The sequence below is a fragment of the Lutra lutra genome, chromosome 12, assembly GCF_902655055.1.
Source record: "Lutra lutra chromosome 12, mLutLut1.2, whole genome shotgun sequence".
NCBI classification, from domain to species: Eukaryota; Metazoa; Chordata; class Mammalia; order Carnivora; family Mustelidae; genus Lutra; species Lutra lutra.
Window position 1 is genome coordinate 90,791,365 of NC_062289.1, and position 14,606 is coordinate 90,805,970.

Here is a 14,606-nt window from a genome sequence, read left to right on the forward strand (position 1 = left end):
CACTTTGGAAAAACCTGTATGCGCGGTTTCTCAAATAATTAAACATTATTTTAAATGACCTAACCCGAGAAGGGAAGGGTGCCTGGCTGGCTCTGTCACAGGAGTGTGCGACTCTTGACTTGGGATCATGAATTTGAGCCCCACATTGGGTGTAGAGATTACTTAAAATGAATGAATATATTAAAACTTAAAAAAAAAAAAATGACATGGGGCGCCTGGGTGGCTCAGTGGGTTAAAGCCTCTGCCTTCAGCTCAGGTCATGATCCCAGGGTCCTGGGATTGAGCCCTGCGTCGGACTCTCTGCTCCGCAGGGAGCCTGCTTCCTCCCCTCTCTCTCTCTGCCTGCCTCTCTGCCTACTTGTGATCTCTCTCTCTCTCTCTCTCTCTCTCTCAAATAAATAAAATCTTTTAAAAAAAAATGACATAACCCACAATCCAAGTGTGTAACCCGGAGAAATGAAAACATGTGTTTGCATAAAAACCTGTAATGAGTATTTATAGCAGTATATTCACAATCTCCAAAGAGTGGAAACAACTCGAACGTCCATCAATGGATGAATGGATAAACAAACTGTGGTCTATACATGCCATGAAATCTTATTCCTCCATAAAAAGGAACAGAGGGCTAATGGAGGCTACAACATGGATAAACTTACAAAACATGATGCTGGGTGAAAGAAACCAGTCACAAAGGACCTCAGAGCATATGACTCCATTTATAGGAAATGTCCAGAATAGAGAAATCTATACAGAAAATAGAATTCTGCTTGTCTAGGAAAGGATTAGGGATGATAGCCAGAGCAAGTGGGGTTTCTCTCCGGAATGGTGAAAATGTTATAAAATATAGTGATGGGGGCACCTTGCTGGCTCAGTCGGAAGAGCATGTGGCTCTTGATCTCTGGGTTGTGAGTTCGAGCCCCACGTGGGGTGTAGAGATAACTTAAAAATAAAAATCTTAAAAAAATAAAACGTAGTGATGCTTATACATACCTGTGACTATTCTGAAAGCCATTGAATTGTACACGTCAAATGTACAGCGTGTCAATCGTATCTCAATAAAGCTGGTTTTTTAAAAGATTTTATTTATTTATTTGACAGAGAAAGATCACAAGTAGGCAGAGAGGCAGGCAGAAAGACAGAGAGAGAGGGAAGCAAGCCCCCTGCTGAGCAGAGAGCCTGATGGGGGACTCCATCCCAGGACCCTGAGATCATGACCTGAGCCGAAGGCAGAGGCGTAACCCACTGAGCCACCCAGGCACCCAATAAAACTGTTTAAAAAATGATCTTATTTGTTATTTCAAGAACATGGAGGTACCTCCAGGTGTTTTTCAATGGGGTGTCCTGATTTGATTCACTTTTACCGAAGTCCTCTGGCAGCTGTGGGATTCACTGCCAGGAGCAAAATGGAGGTGGGAAGACCAGTTAGAAGTAACTGCAGTGGGCCAGGAGCAATGTCAGTGCCTTGCACTTGGGGCTGCCAGATTTGGTGAAGAAAAATACAGGACACCTAGTTAAATTCTAATTTCAGATAAGCAAAGAATTATTTTTAGCATAAGTATGTCCCCGAAATATTGCATAGGACATATTCATAATAAAAAGTTATTCTTGGGGGGCCTGGGTGGCTCATTGGGTTGAACCTCTGCCTTCGGCTCGGGTCATGATCTCAGGGTCCTGGGATTGAGCCCCATATCAGGCTGTCTGCTCAGCGGGGAGCCTGCTTCCTCCTCTCTCTCTGCCTGTCTCTCTGCCTACTTGTGATCTTTCTCTGTCAAATAAATAAAATCTTAAAAAAAAAGTTCTTTGCTTAGCTCAAACTCAAATTTTGCAAGGCATACTTAGACAAAAAAATATCACTGTCTATCTGATATTTCCATTTAATTGGGTATCCTGTATTTTATCTGGCAACCCTGCTTGGGCTAGGATGGTGGAGGAGATGGAGAGAAAGGGACAGATTGAAGATATATTGTGGAGGTAGACTTTTCAGGTTTGGTGGATGTGGGAACCAGGTTCCTCGCTAAAGCATCCAGATAGTGGTGTAGTTTGCTGAGGTAGGAAAATCTTGGTCTGAGTTGCAAAGAGACAAGCTGGGAGAAAAGATTTGTAATTTTAAAAAACGTTAGTGAGCCGCCTACCTGGCTCATTCGGAAGAGCATGTGACTCCTGATCTCCAGGTTGTGAGTTCAAGCCCCCTATTGGGTGTAGAGATTACTTAAATAATAAAGTCTAAAAAAAAATAGGGGCACCTGGGTGGCTTAGTCGGTTCAGCATCTAACTCTTGATTTGGCCTTAGGTCATGATCTTGAGGTCATGGGATTGAGCCCTGTGCTGGGTTCTGCACTCGCATTGAGTCTGCTAGAGATTTACTCCCTCTCTCTCTGTCCCTCCCCGCCCTTGCACACACACACTCTCTCTCTAAATTAAATCTCAAAAAAAAAATAATAATAATAAGGTGGGGGAACTTCTTGGACAAGTCAGAGTCAAAGTCAAGCTAAGAACAAGAGTATCTAGGGTCAGCTGGTTGGCTCAGTCAGTGGAGCATGTGACTCTTGATCTTGGGGATGTGGGTTCCAGCTCCATGTTGGGTATAGAGATTCCTTACAAATAAAATCTTAAAAAAAAATAATAAGAACATCTTCATGCGCACCCAGAGAATGGCGGCTCTAGGAAACACTCATGCTTGTCATTACGTGTTGCTTTTTAAACGGGCAGCAGAGGACATCAGCTCTTGGAGTCTCAGAGTCTGAGCTGGAGTGAGAACACCCACCCTGTGGACCAACGTCATCATCTCCTCTTTGTGTGCCAGAGATGGATGAGCAAAGCATCTCTTAGGACCATTGGGCTGGAGCTGAATTCTCGAGAAAAATAAAAGGGACCGAAGGGCAGAACCTGCTTTTTCTCTGAGAGAAGGTAAAATTTCAGAAGGAGGGGTTTTGGAACCAGTCTGGGGAGATTAAAGGGGCAGATTGGAGGGGGATTGAATAAAAGCAGGAAGAGATTGAGAGGAGAGAGAGAGAGAGAAATGGGGAATCGTGTCCATATGGGACAACTTTCTTTTGAATGACTAAGTCTGTAGCTGACAGCTGACACTGAATCCCGTCTGTGCAGCATTTTAAATTTTATTTTAAAAAAATTTTAAAAAAGATTTTATTCATTCATCTGATAGAGATGGAGAGAACACAAGCAGTGGGAGCAGTAGGGAGCAGGGCTCGATCCTAGGACCCTGGGATCATGTCCTGAGCCGAAGGCAGATGCTTAACTAAGTCACTGAGGTGCCCCGTGTGCAGCATTTTTTTAAAAAAAGAATTACTGATGGGGGAATTCTCAAGAACAAGCAAATTGTTTCTTGCTACAAGCAAATGGTTTCTTGCTACAAGCAAATGGTTTCTTGCTACAGATAGCTTTTTTTTTTTAAAGACCAAAGTTTTATATTCCCTCCACAGGATTTTTTATTTTGTTGATTATGAAGGCATAAAATAACATTAAAGGGCAGTAATACCCAGAGTGATATATTAAGGTCATGTTTCCATTCAAAACGGTTACATATCATTCTGATGTTTTTGGTGATGTGTCTAAACAATGTACTTTAAAATCATAATCACTTCCCTGCATTACTTCTCATGTTAATCTCCTGCTGTTCCTCACACATTAATGATCCCAAATGAGGTATGATTCTCTCATCCCACTCACAAGAGCTAAAGATATGGTGTCTTCGTGTAAGCTGAAGAAAGTTTTGTCCCACCTCATGGATTGTTCAAGAATGAACTACTGGGGTGCCTGGGTGGCTCAGTGGGTTGAGGCCTCTGCCTTCGGCTCAGGTCATGGTCCCAGGGTCCTGGGATCGAGCCCCACATCAGGCTCTCTGCTCAGCAGGGAGCCTGCTTCCTCCTCTCTCTCTCTGCCTGCCTCTCTGCCTACTTGTGATCTCTATCTGTCAAATAAATAAATAAAATCTTAAAAAAAAAAAAGAATGAACTACTGTTGGGGCGCCTGGGTAGTTCAGTGGGTTAAGCCTCTGCCTTCAGCTCAGGTCATGGTCTCTGGGTCCTGGGATCGAGCCCCGTGTTGGGCTCTCTGCTTGCCGGGGAGCCTGCTTCCCCACCCCCCCCCCCCACTCTCTGCCTGTCTCTCTTCCTACTAGTGATCTCTCTCTCTCTCTGTCAAATAAATAAATAGAGGGGCACCTGGGTGGCTCAGTGGGTTAAGGCCTCTGCCTTCAGCTCAGGTCATGATCCCAGGTCCTGGGATCGAGCCCCGCATCGGGCTCTCTGCTCAGCAGGGAGCCTGCTTCCTCCCCTCTCTCTCTCTGCCTGCCTCTCTGCCTACTTGTGATCTCTCTCTCTCTGTCAAATAAATAAAATCTTTAAAAAATAAATAAATAAATAAATAGAATCTTTAAAAAAAAAAAAAGAATGAACTACTGTTGGGTTTGAAGGCTACCGCATGCAACTTAGGCTTTTAACCACAATCTTTGTTCTTTAAAAAAGTGTAATTTGTTGCTAATAATTAAAAAACAAGGTACTTATTTTCAGATGATCTGGATTAAGATCCAGCAGGTGGGTGCAGCTGAGTTTTGTCTCCATGGGCATCCACGCTCCAACCTAGGAGAGGCTGGAGACACCTGGCTTAGTTGCCTCATTTTTTTTATTCCCTGGAGTCACCTGTAGGCATTTGAGTCTGTGGTCACGGAAGGTTTTCTGCAGTCGGCTGAATGGTGGCCCCCAAAGGAGAGCCAGGTCCTAATTCCTGGAACCTGTGAGTATTACCTTAGATGGCAAAACAACAACAACAACAACAACAAAACAAAAAAACCCCGTGCTTTTGCTGATGTGTCTAAATGAAGGCTCTTGAGGAGGAGAGAATCCTGGGTTATCCAGGTGTGTCTTATGTAATCACAGGTATCCTTATAAGAGGGAGGCAGAGGAAGACTTGAACCCAGGAACAGAAGGTAGGCGGTGACTGAACTAAATACTGCACTGCTGGTTTGGAACATGGAGGCACGAACCACAAGCCCAGGAACGCAGCTCTAGAAACTAGAAAAAGCAGGAAGCAGAGTCTCTTCAGGGGGAAGCACTATCTTGCCAACCCCTTGGTTTTAGCACAGCGAAATTGCTCTTGGACTAGCGGCCTCTAGAACTGTAAGAGAATAATCATGTGTTGTTTTAAACCCCTTAACTTGTCCCAGCAGTATTAGGAACTTGCTACACCTTCTTGTACCTGAGAACAAACAAATTAATAATCTCTGCTTCGTGTCCCCTGCCCTCTCTACTTTTCCGAGACGTCCCTGACCCTAAGGTAAGGAAGTCCTTGCATCTTGGTAGTCTGGTGACTAGCCTGAGAAGGGTGAATGAGACAGGAAGTACTTAGGGGAAAGATGGTGGCCATTTTCTAGCCATCCTGGGGCTCTTGCTGACCTGAACTTGGGCTTTGAGGAAGATACACAACACGTCCCACAGTGGGCAGTAGAGAACTCTGATGGCATGGGACACCTGAAGACCAAATTTCTTGACTCTCCCTCCTGTGATAGCCTTGTAGACGTTTTAATTTATCCCACTATTCCTCCCTACCTTTCTGTTTTGGGCAACTCTGCCTCCCCATTCCATGTAGTCCTGGAAACTGAGCCCATTACAAGCTCCCACTCTTCAAGGAACGAGACCGTTCTGATGATTTTCTGGGGTACTGGTTCTCAAACTGGATTTGGGTCAGAAGTACCTAGAGGGATTGTTAAAACACACATTGTTGGGGTTGCACCCCCAGAGTTTGACTCCATGGTCTGGGCTGAGGATTTGCACATTCGTAACAGGTTCCCAGGTGATGCTGGTCAGGGGACCTCACTGGAAGTTCTGCTCTGGGAATTTGAGTCTTAGAAGATAGAAGACAGGTAGTAACATCCAAAACTGATGGCTAATGACTGCCTATCATGAAATCCCTGAATTTGATCTGATTCTGGTCATTCTGAGAACCTCATTATTTTTCATTTTAACCTTGTGAGCCATTCTGAGTTCCGTTGCTTCTTGCTCAAACTAGCAAGACTTGCAACCAAAGAATTTTAATGGCTTGAATTTGCAAGGAACACATACAGAAAAAAGGTAGGTCTTGCATGGAAAACCAGACTTATAGAGCATAATTTGGATGTAATCTCTGCCGGCCAAGACTTATTAGTACGGACCCTAACCAGCATTTACTGAATGCCTACTGTGTCCCTTATAGGTGGTAGGAGTTTTATAAACCTCTATTAGCCTTACAGTCACTCTGAGGGGAGGGTACTTTTTCTAATTTTTCATTTGAGGAAATGGGAAGCCCAGAAATTTACTATTGGAAAGACAAAATCAACATCAATATTGTCAGTGAATGGTAGGCAATACTGAATAGAGAATGGTATCTTCCTTCCTCTTGGTGTATTTTCTTTTTCTTTGTTTTTCCCCCTCCACTTTCTCTGGATGATGAAGGGCCACATTAGCCTACCTGCATTGCCCCTGTAAAAATCCTTTTAAAAGGACCAGAGGAAACAATGGTGCTTTTTGTTTTAAATTTAAAAAAAAAAAAGATATTTAATTTATTTATTTGACAGAGAGTGATCACAAGTAGGCAGAGAGGCAGGCAGAGAGAGAGAGAGCAGGAAGCAGGCTCCCTGCTGAACAGAGAGCCCGATGCGGGGCTCAATCCCAGGACCCTGGGATCATGACCTGAGCCGAAGGTAGAGGCTTTAACCCACTGAGCCACCCAGGCGCCCCTGCTTTTAGTTTAATCAGGTGTTTTAAAAATTGTTTTGGCTGAAATTAGATAGTCTATAAACTACAGAGCTATCAGAAAAGCCATATTTGCGTTTTTGACTCATAAGTAGATAAAACAAATTTGACCCTTGGAATTCCATTAATAAAATAGCTAGTATGAAGCAGAACGTAAGCTAAATGTTCTGAGGAGAACGGCTCATTGTTTTTATTACAAAAGGAATACTTACTGGACTCTTCCTATGCCCCACGTCATATCCTCTCAACTTCCCTTTTACTTCATCATTGCTGCAGTAATTGGCTTTGTGCATGGGTAACCGGACAGTCCCTCCCATTAGCTGCCTCGAGTAATTCTTGCTTTTTGTCCCAGGGCATCTCTGCTTCCCTGGGGTGGGACATAGGTAACAACTCATTTACTTAAACTCAGCTTGGAAGTTAGAGATTATGAAAAATTCTTTCCTTAACCCTTCTCTAATGGAGGATGGGTGAGTGCATAAAGTCTCCTTTCCTCCATTTCTGATCTCCTAGGAGGACAGTCCTGCAGTGTCTTCTTCAAGGCTGCTTGGAAGGTCTCTGTGGGTTGGAGTGTAAGTTGCCCACAGCGGGACGAACTCAAAATGCCCTTTGGATTAGCTGTCCCTCCTACCCTGTTCACTCCTCCCTTGGTATCCCACTCCTATTCTCTGTAATCCCTGGTACATTAGCTACCTGCAAGCCCAGGTCTCAGGCTCTGCTTTCTGGGGGAATCTGGGGTAGGCTAACATTCCTTGTAGAAAATTAGCATGTTTTTTTTTTAAGATTTTATTTATTTATTTGACAGATACAGTGAGAGAGGGAACACAAGCAGGGGGAATGGGAGAGGAAGAAGCAGACTTTTTCATTGACCTGAGCTGAAGACAGACGCTTAATGACTGAGCCACCCGGGCGCCCCGAAAATTTAGTGTTCTTTTTTTTTTTAATCTGTATATTCTAACCCATAATTTGGCCCTCTCTAGAGAGCTCTTCTGCATATGTACTTAAAAAAAAAAAAACAAAAACAGTGTGGCATTGTACTGTATGTTGTGTCCTGGCTTTCTCTTGTTAGGTTATATTTTCATGTGATTAAATTTTCTCCATGTAATATTTAATAGCTACACAGTATTACATTAATTCATTATTTATAGAGCAGCTACTATGTCCCAGGCATTGTTCTGAGTGCTAAAGACCTAGCGATGGACAAACAGATCTGGTCTCTGCTCTTAAGGAGCTGATGTTCTGGTTAGGATCTCTCTTACATTCTAATGGGGGCAAAATTTATCTAACCAGTGGCCTATTGTCAGTTATTTAGATCGCTTCCAATGTTCAGTATTACAAAACAATGCTCCGCTGCCATCCTTGAAGGTATTCGTTGAATTCATCCTCCGGTTTCTTCTCTTAGGATAAATTCCTAGAAATAGAATTGCTGGAAGAAAGGCAATGAGAGTAAATGAGGGTGCCAGGATTTCCAACTAGGTTTTTCTGTCTGATTCTGGGGCTCTGGGCTCTGACTGTTGATCACCATGCTGTTACTATCCCTGCACTGAAAAACCCTGGTAACTAAAGTAGCCATATCGTTCCTAGCTGGCTTAGGCATATAGGCTGTATGATTAGGTTAAGGTCGGGTCTGGAGTGGGGTGTGGGGGGGAATCCTGAGTCTGCACATTACCAGCTGTGGGTTTTTCTGTGTGTGTGTGTGTGTGTGTGTGTGTGTGTGTGTGTGTGTTTTAAAGCTCAGTTTCTTCATCTGTAAAGTGGGGACAATAGTTGTCATCTGAAGGGGTTGTTAGTAAATACGTATGGAATGCCTACCAATCTCCAGACTCCAAGCTAAGAATGGATAGTCCAGGAGGAAAGGGAGCTACTAATAAGCAATTACATGAATCCAAAATCACAAACTGTGTTTTGTGGTATGAAGTATGAGATGCTGTAGGGATGAATAAGCAGGTGACCTTATTTTGGGGGTGGGGCACGAGAGATGGAGGGGAGATTAAGGGAGGTGTGAGTTGAGCTAGGAAAGATGTGTAGGAGTTAACCGGGAGTGGGGGCGGGGGGAGATTTGAAAAATTCCCGGAGGAAGGAACAGCAGGTTCAAAGCATTTGGAAGATGGAATATGATTGTCCGCCACTTCTTTCCCCATCTCACTGCAGTTCCTTTTGGAAGTGTCTTCTGAGATCTTTCCACGCCTGGCTTTTCTCCTCATTAAGCTCTTGGTTCAGAGGCCGTTGCAGAGATGCCTTCCCTGAACATCCCTCCGAAGGTCAGTCCCCATCCCCACCCTGTGCCTTACTTTGTTACTTTGTTTTATCAACAGCTACCACTAATTCAAGCCTTCCTATTCGTTTTTTGAACGTGGTCTTCCTCCCCCGCCCCCCCACCTTGAATGGAAACCCCATGAAGGGAGAGCTATTAGGAGGGGGCGGGGACAGGGGCCCAGATTTAAATGCTGAATCTTCAGCGCCTGGCTTCCCAGTAGGTGCTCAATGCAGGTTTGACCGAAGAAACGGTGCTTGGTGCCAAGTCCGCGCTTGACAAGAGCCGCAGGCGGGAAAGAGGAGGGGCTGGGCGCGGAGTGAGGCCACAGACCCCGGTCTGGGGCGCCTCGAGCCACCCGCGCGAGGGGACCTTTCGAGGGGCGCGCCGGGGGCGGGGCCGCCGACCCGGAACCTGAGTGCGGCGGCGGCGAGGATTTCCGGCCGCGGCGGACACTTTCCGAGGAGGGACTGTCCCGTGGCTGCCGGCGGGCCGAGGAGGACGCGGAGGGCCGGGAGCGGCGGCGATGGACGATCACAGCCTGGACGAGTTCCGCCGGCGCTGGCAGGAGGAGCTGGCGCAGGCCCAGGCGCTCAGGAAGCGGCGGCGGCCCGAGGCTGCCGAGCGGCGGCCGCGGCGGGCCGAAGTGGCCCCCGGGCGCGGCGAGCAGGCCTCGGGATACCTGGCTCTGGCCCAGGGCCTCCTGGAGGGTGCGGGGCGGCCCCCGGCGGCGCGGGCGACCCGGTCAGAGAGGCAGGACGCAGCGAGCCGTTCCCGTTCCCCTCCGGCTCGTGAGGTTGCCGGGGGCGGGGAGCAGCTGGTGGACCAGCTCATCCGCGACCTGGTGAGTGGCCGTCACCTCCTGCCGAGGTCCGAGCCTGCCCCTGCCCCCGCTACCCCCCCCCCCCCCCCCCCCGCCAATGACTCGGAAAGTGCGTGCCACCCTATGTCTGTGCAGGCATAGAGTGTCTCTGGAAGGGTTGGTCCCCACTCTGGGGTGACTTTGTTCGCCCATCTTGGCAGTGTCTGCAGACCTTTTTAGGATGCCACAACTGGGTTGGGGGAGTTGCTACTGGAGTCTAGTGGGTAGAAGTCTGGGACACTTCTAAATGTCCTACAGTGCAGGGACTGCACCCAGAGAAAATGATCCAGCCCAAAATGTCAGTATCCGTTTGAGAAATCCTGCCCTTGAACTCTTAACAAGGGTTGTCTTTAGGGAGGAGGCTCAGGGCAGGGATAGGAAGCAATTTTAACTTTGTTCTGTATAATGCTTGTACTACTCAGTTTTTTCCCAACAGTACATGTATTTAAGAGAGCAGGGGAAGCAAAATCCTTTGGGCACTGTCATTAACATGGAGGTTCTTATCACTTCATGGGCATGGATCCTTTTGAGAATCTGGAGACACCCTATTCCCCACCCACCAAAAAAAAAAAAAAAAAACCAAAACAAAAACCCTTTACAAAGTTGGCAAAGTCGGGATCCTCTAAAACACATCCATGGTTAAGGGTTAGGACAATACAGGAGGTTTTAATGGTTTGATTTATTGGGGGGGGCGCATAGAGGAAGAGAGAATCCTTAAGCAGACTCCCCACTGAGTATGGAGGACCTTGCTGGGCTAGTTCTGGTGAGCTCAAGATCATGACCTGAGCCCAAGTCAAAAGTCTAGAGTTGTCGCTTTAACGACTGAGCCACCCAGGTGCCCCTGGTTAGATTTAAATTAGGCTTAAAGAAGACTTCTACAGCTTCCCAGTTCAGTGTAATTCTGTAATTGGCAAGTTGTTTCTAAAAATAATGGCTTATTTAACGTATTTTATTTAAATAACATTAATAGCTATAGGAGTTTCCACAAAGTTTCTGGTTTACCTCTAGGGTTGGGACCTTCTTCTGTGTATATTATAAACTCATTTAATGTGACAATTCTTATATGTATGAGAATTCACACTGGTATCCTGTCTGCTTCTGTAAAAAGTGGGTCATCACTGAGGAAGTCTGGCAGACGTAAAAATCTTTCAGTGCCTTGGGAGGGTGAGTTAGCACTGGAGAAATTGCTCAGGCCAGTCCAGATCTATGCAAAAGTTACTCCTATGGAAGCAGATGTGTAGGTAAGGCTCGCAGTGGTAGAGGGAAATTGGAAAGTGAATTGTTAGGACAAGGACACACTTGGGGCCTCACAGCAAAATTCCAACCTGCTGAGTGTGGCAGTGTCTTCAGACTTCACAACTATCCTGAGAAGTCAGTATTGTTAGTCTCCTTTTATGAATGAGGATATTAAGAGGTTTTCTGTAACTGCCCCAGGGATGCCTTGCTGATAAGTTCTGGCGGTTGAATTTGGATCCAGGTGTGTTAGGCTGTAAATTTCCCAGATAGTAGTTTTGCAAACTTGACTTGGTGTAAAAATCCCCTTTAGCCTTCTTAAAAGACAGGTTCTGGTGTGTCCCTAGATCTGCTTAATCAATATCCCGAGGAAGCTCAGAAATGTGATGGTTGGGATGGTCAAACAAATTTGAGACTTTGTTCTCTGCTGTACAGCTTCCTTTGGTTTATAGTCTTGACTTTTCAAGACTTTCTGGCTCTGATACTCCTGAGGGATAGGCATTGAAACCAAAAGTAGCGGAGCCCTTAATGAAGTCTAGAAGTGGAAGGGGCCTGCCTACTGTAGGATCCAAAGGGTACATCAGAATTACAGTTAGGAAAAAACCTGCTCTGGAATGGGTGCCCATCATCTCCGCTGTCTGCAGAATCACCACGTTAGATGCTGCTGGGCTCTGCATCCTATGACCAGCGTCCAACCTTCAGAGTGCTTGCTTTTTTTTTTTTTTTTTTTTTTTTAAGTACTTTGCAATCCTCAACACAGCTATAAATAAAATTACTCTCCGTCTCCTTGGTACTGCCTTAAGGGTTTAAAGATCTTATCTTCTTCAGTTCTCCCAAAAACGGTATCTCCGGTGGCTGCTCTTTGTTTGGCCCATTTCACAGATGATTAAGAAAGTAATTTTTAGGGGCAGTCAACCTACCCAGTATCCTGAATGTGAGAAGTGATGGTAACCTTTACAGAAAAGGTTTGGATTCACATATACGTGGTTTTAAGCCCCAGAACCCAGTGGTCATGCCTGATCTCATGCAAATGAGTAAGGTAGCCTCGGAGAGGCTCATTCTGTCCTTTTCCCTAGTTCATGAGGTGTTTCATTATGTATCTTTCCAGATTCCAGCCATAAATCTGTATTGCTTTAACTCATGGTTATCTTTTTTTTTTTTAAATACTCTTTAACACCTGTCTTGGGTCTTGAACTCACAGCCCCGAGATCAAGAGTCGCATGCTCCGGGCACCTGGGTGGCTCAGTTCTTAAGCGTCTGCCTTTGGCTCAGATCATGATCCCAGAGTCCAGAGATTGAGGCCCACATTGGGCTCCCTGCTGGATGGGGAGCCTACTTCTCCTTCTCCCACTCCCCCTGCTTGTGTTCCCTCTCTCTCTCCGTCTCTCTGTCAAAAAAAAAAAAAAGTCTCATGCTCCAGTGACTGAGCCAGCTGGGTGCCCCATCATGGCCATTATTCTTTTTGCCACATTAAATATTAAAGATGACAGTTTGGGAGTTGCCTTCATGATATCCCTAAAAAATATGGAACCATTTTTTTTTTTTAAACCTAGCCGCCTTGGTCTTTCTTTTCTGCTTTTAAAATTTCTTTAGATCAGACCCTGTATAAAATCATAAATGTCCAGGTTGGTGAGTTTTCACAAGTGTACACTTCCATGTAAAATAGCACCCAGATTTCAGAACCGCATTCTCAGCTTGTCAGAACCCCCATGTGTTCTCACCTGACTTCTAACACCTTATTTTAATTTTGTCTGGTTTTGAACTATAAGTAGAATCATACAGCATGTGTTTGCTTGTGACTGGGTTCTAGCACATAGCATTATGTGTGAGATTCATCTTTGTGAATATGTCACGTTTTATTCTTTTGGACATTCTTGATAACTAGTTTCACAGCTGGTTTGGGACTCTGGGGAGTCGTGCTGCGAACACTTTGCACATCGTTTGGAACCTTGTACTCCTTTTTCTTAGGTATATAGCTAGTTGTGGAATTGCTAGGTCATAGGTATGCAGATGTTCAGCCTTAGTAGATGCTGACAGTTTTCTAGGGTGGTTATAATGGCTTTCCTACATGATAGTCACTCAAGTATGTAGAATACAGTATTTCACTTTCTTCTTTGCCATAAATATAACAGCATCTAAACGAGACGACCTATGGCAACTGAACTTGACCTCAGCATGGGCGAGATGAGAAGGTGATAAATTGGGGGATACACACGGGAGCTGGGCTAAAGGTGGGAGCCACTGCCCAGCTCAGCTGGTTGCTGCCTTGCAAGAATGTGGTCCCAGTGTGGCAGAGTCTATAGGTTTTTGTTTTGTAATTGGGAATGTTTATTTTTATAGGGACTCCATCAGTTTTTGCCACACAGAAAACACTCAGGATTTTGGCTTAAAACACCACCATTTAGGGGCGCCTGGTGGCTATTTAGGTGGCTCAGTCAGTGAAGCGTCTGCCTTTGGTTCAGGTCATGATCCTACGGGTTGGTCAGGTCAGGTTCCCTGCTCAGTGGGGAGTCTGCTTCTCCCTCTTCCTCTCCCCCTCCTCCTGCTCATGTGCACGCTCTCGCAAATAAAACAAAAAACCCCACCACTACTTAGTTCACTGTTTTGCAGGGTGGCAGTTTGGGCTGGGCATGGGTGGGTCCACTCAGATATCTGAGGTTAGCTGCTGGTACTGCCGCTGGGGGCTGGCGAGCCACTGGGGGGTGTGTATGTGCTTGCTCTCTGTCTCCTCCTACAGGTGAGCCCTGAATGGGCTTTCTCAGGGTTGCAAGAGCAGCAGGAGGGCAAGCTCTGATGCCCAAGTGCTTTGAAGTCTGCCCAGGTCATGTTTGTTACTGTCACGTCTGCCAGAGAGCCAGATGGCCAAGTCTAGAGTCAGGGCGGAGTCACCCACTGCCTGGATACGGGGAGGAATGAACAAAGTAGTGGCCATTAATACTGTCTATCACTCAAATTCTTCCCATTTTTAATCGTTGGTAACTAATGCAAAAAAAAAAAAAAAAGATGTTTTTAAGTACTAACACCGTGAGTTAAATGAAATCTTCTGTGGGCCGGGTCTGTGCTGGGTCCTGAGTTTGTGTTCTTTGCGTTTATTTTCCCAAGACTCCTCACTTGATCTGTGGCTGACACCTATGGAGGAAGATTTAGTCCCACCTGAGACTCCACAGAAACTGACAGGCTGACCCACTTGACATGAGGGAGAACTATAAATCCGGTCCTACCTCCTAACATCCCCTCTCTTCTGGGTGATGTCCCCCCAGTCCCTGGTGTGCCAGTGCGTTCTGTTGTGTTGTATTTGACGCAGCCTCTTCCCCACCTCCGGGAGCCTGTAGTGTCCTCACTGGAGTGAGATCCAACTAGTAGGTTGGCAGTCAGGAGTTAGCTCGCCTTTAGAGGAGTGGGTGAACGGCACCGCGCTGGAGTGTCATCTGGCCGGGTGCCGGCCGGACTGGCAATGGACAAGCACAGCTGAGATGAAAACTTGAAAGTGACTCCTGTTGGGCCTCATCTGGTC

The 14,606-nt window shown here is 45.9% G+C and overlaps 1 protein-coding gene across 1 annotated transcript in view; it reads left to right on the forward strand.

Moving 5' to 3' along the window:
* The first annotated feature begins 9,448 nt into the window (after positions 1 to 9,448).
* FBXW8 (F-box and WD repeat domain containing 8) overlaps positions 9,449 to 14,606 on the forward strand; it is a 127,929-nt gene continuing 122,771 nt past the window's right edge. The window contains exon 1 of the mRNA XM_047697737.1: positions 9,449 to 9,841. Coding sequence (XP_047553693.1) covers positions 9,524 to 9,841 — 318 coding nt within the window. The 5' untranslated portion in view covers positions 9,449 to 9,523. The remainder of the gene's footprint in view (positions 9,842 to 14,606) is intronic.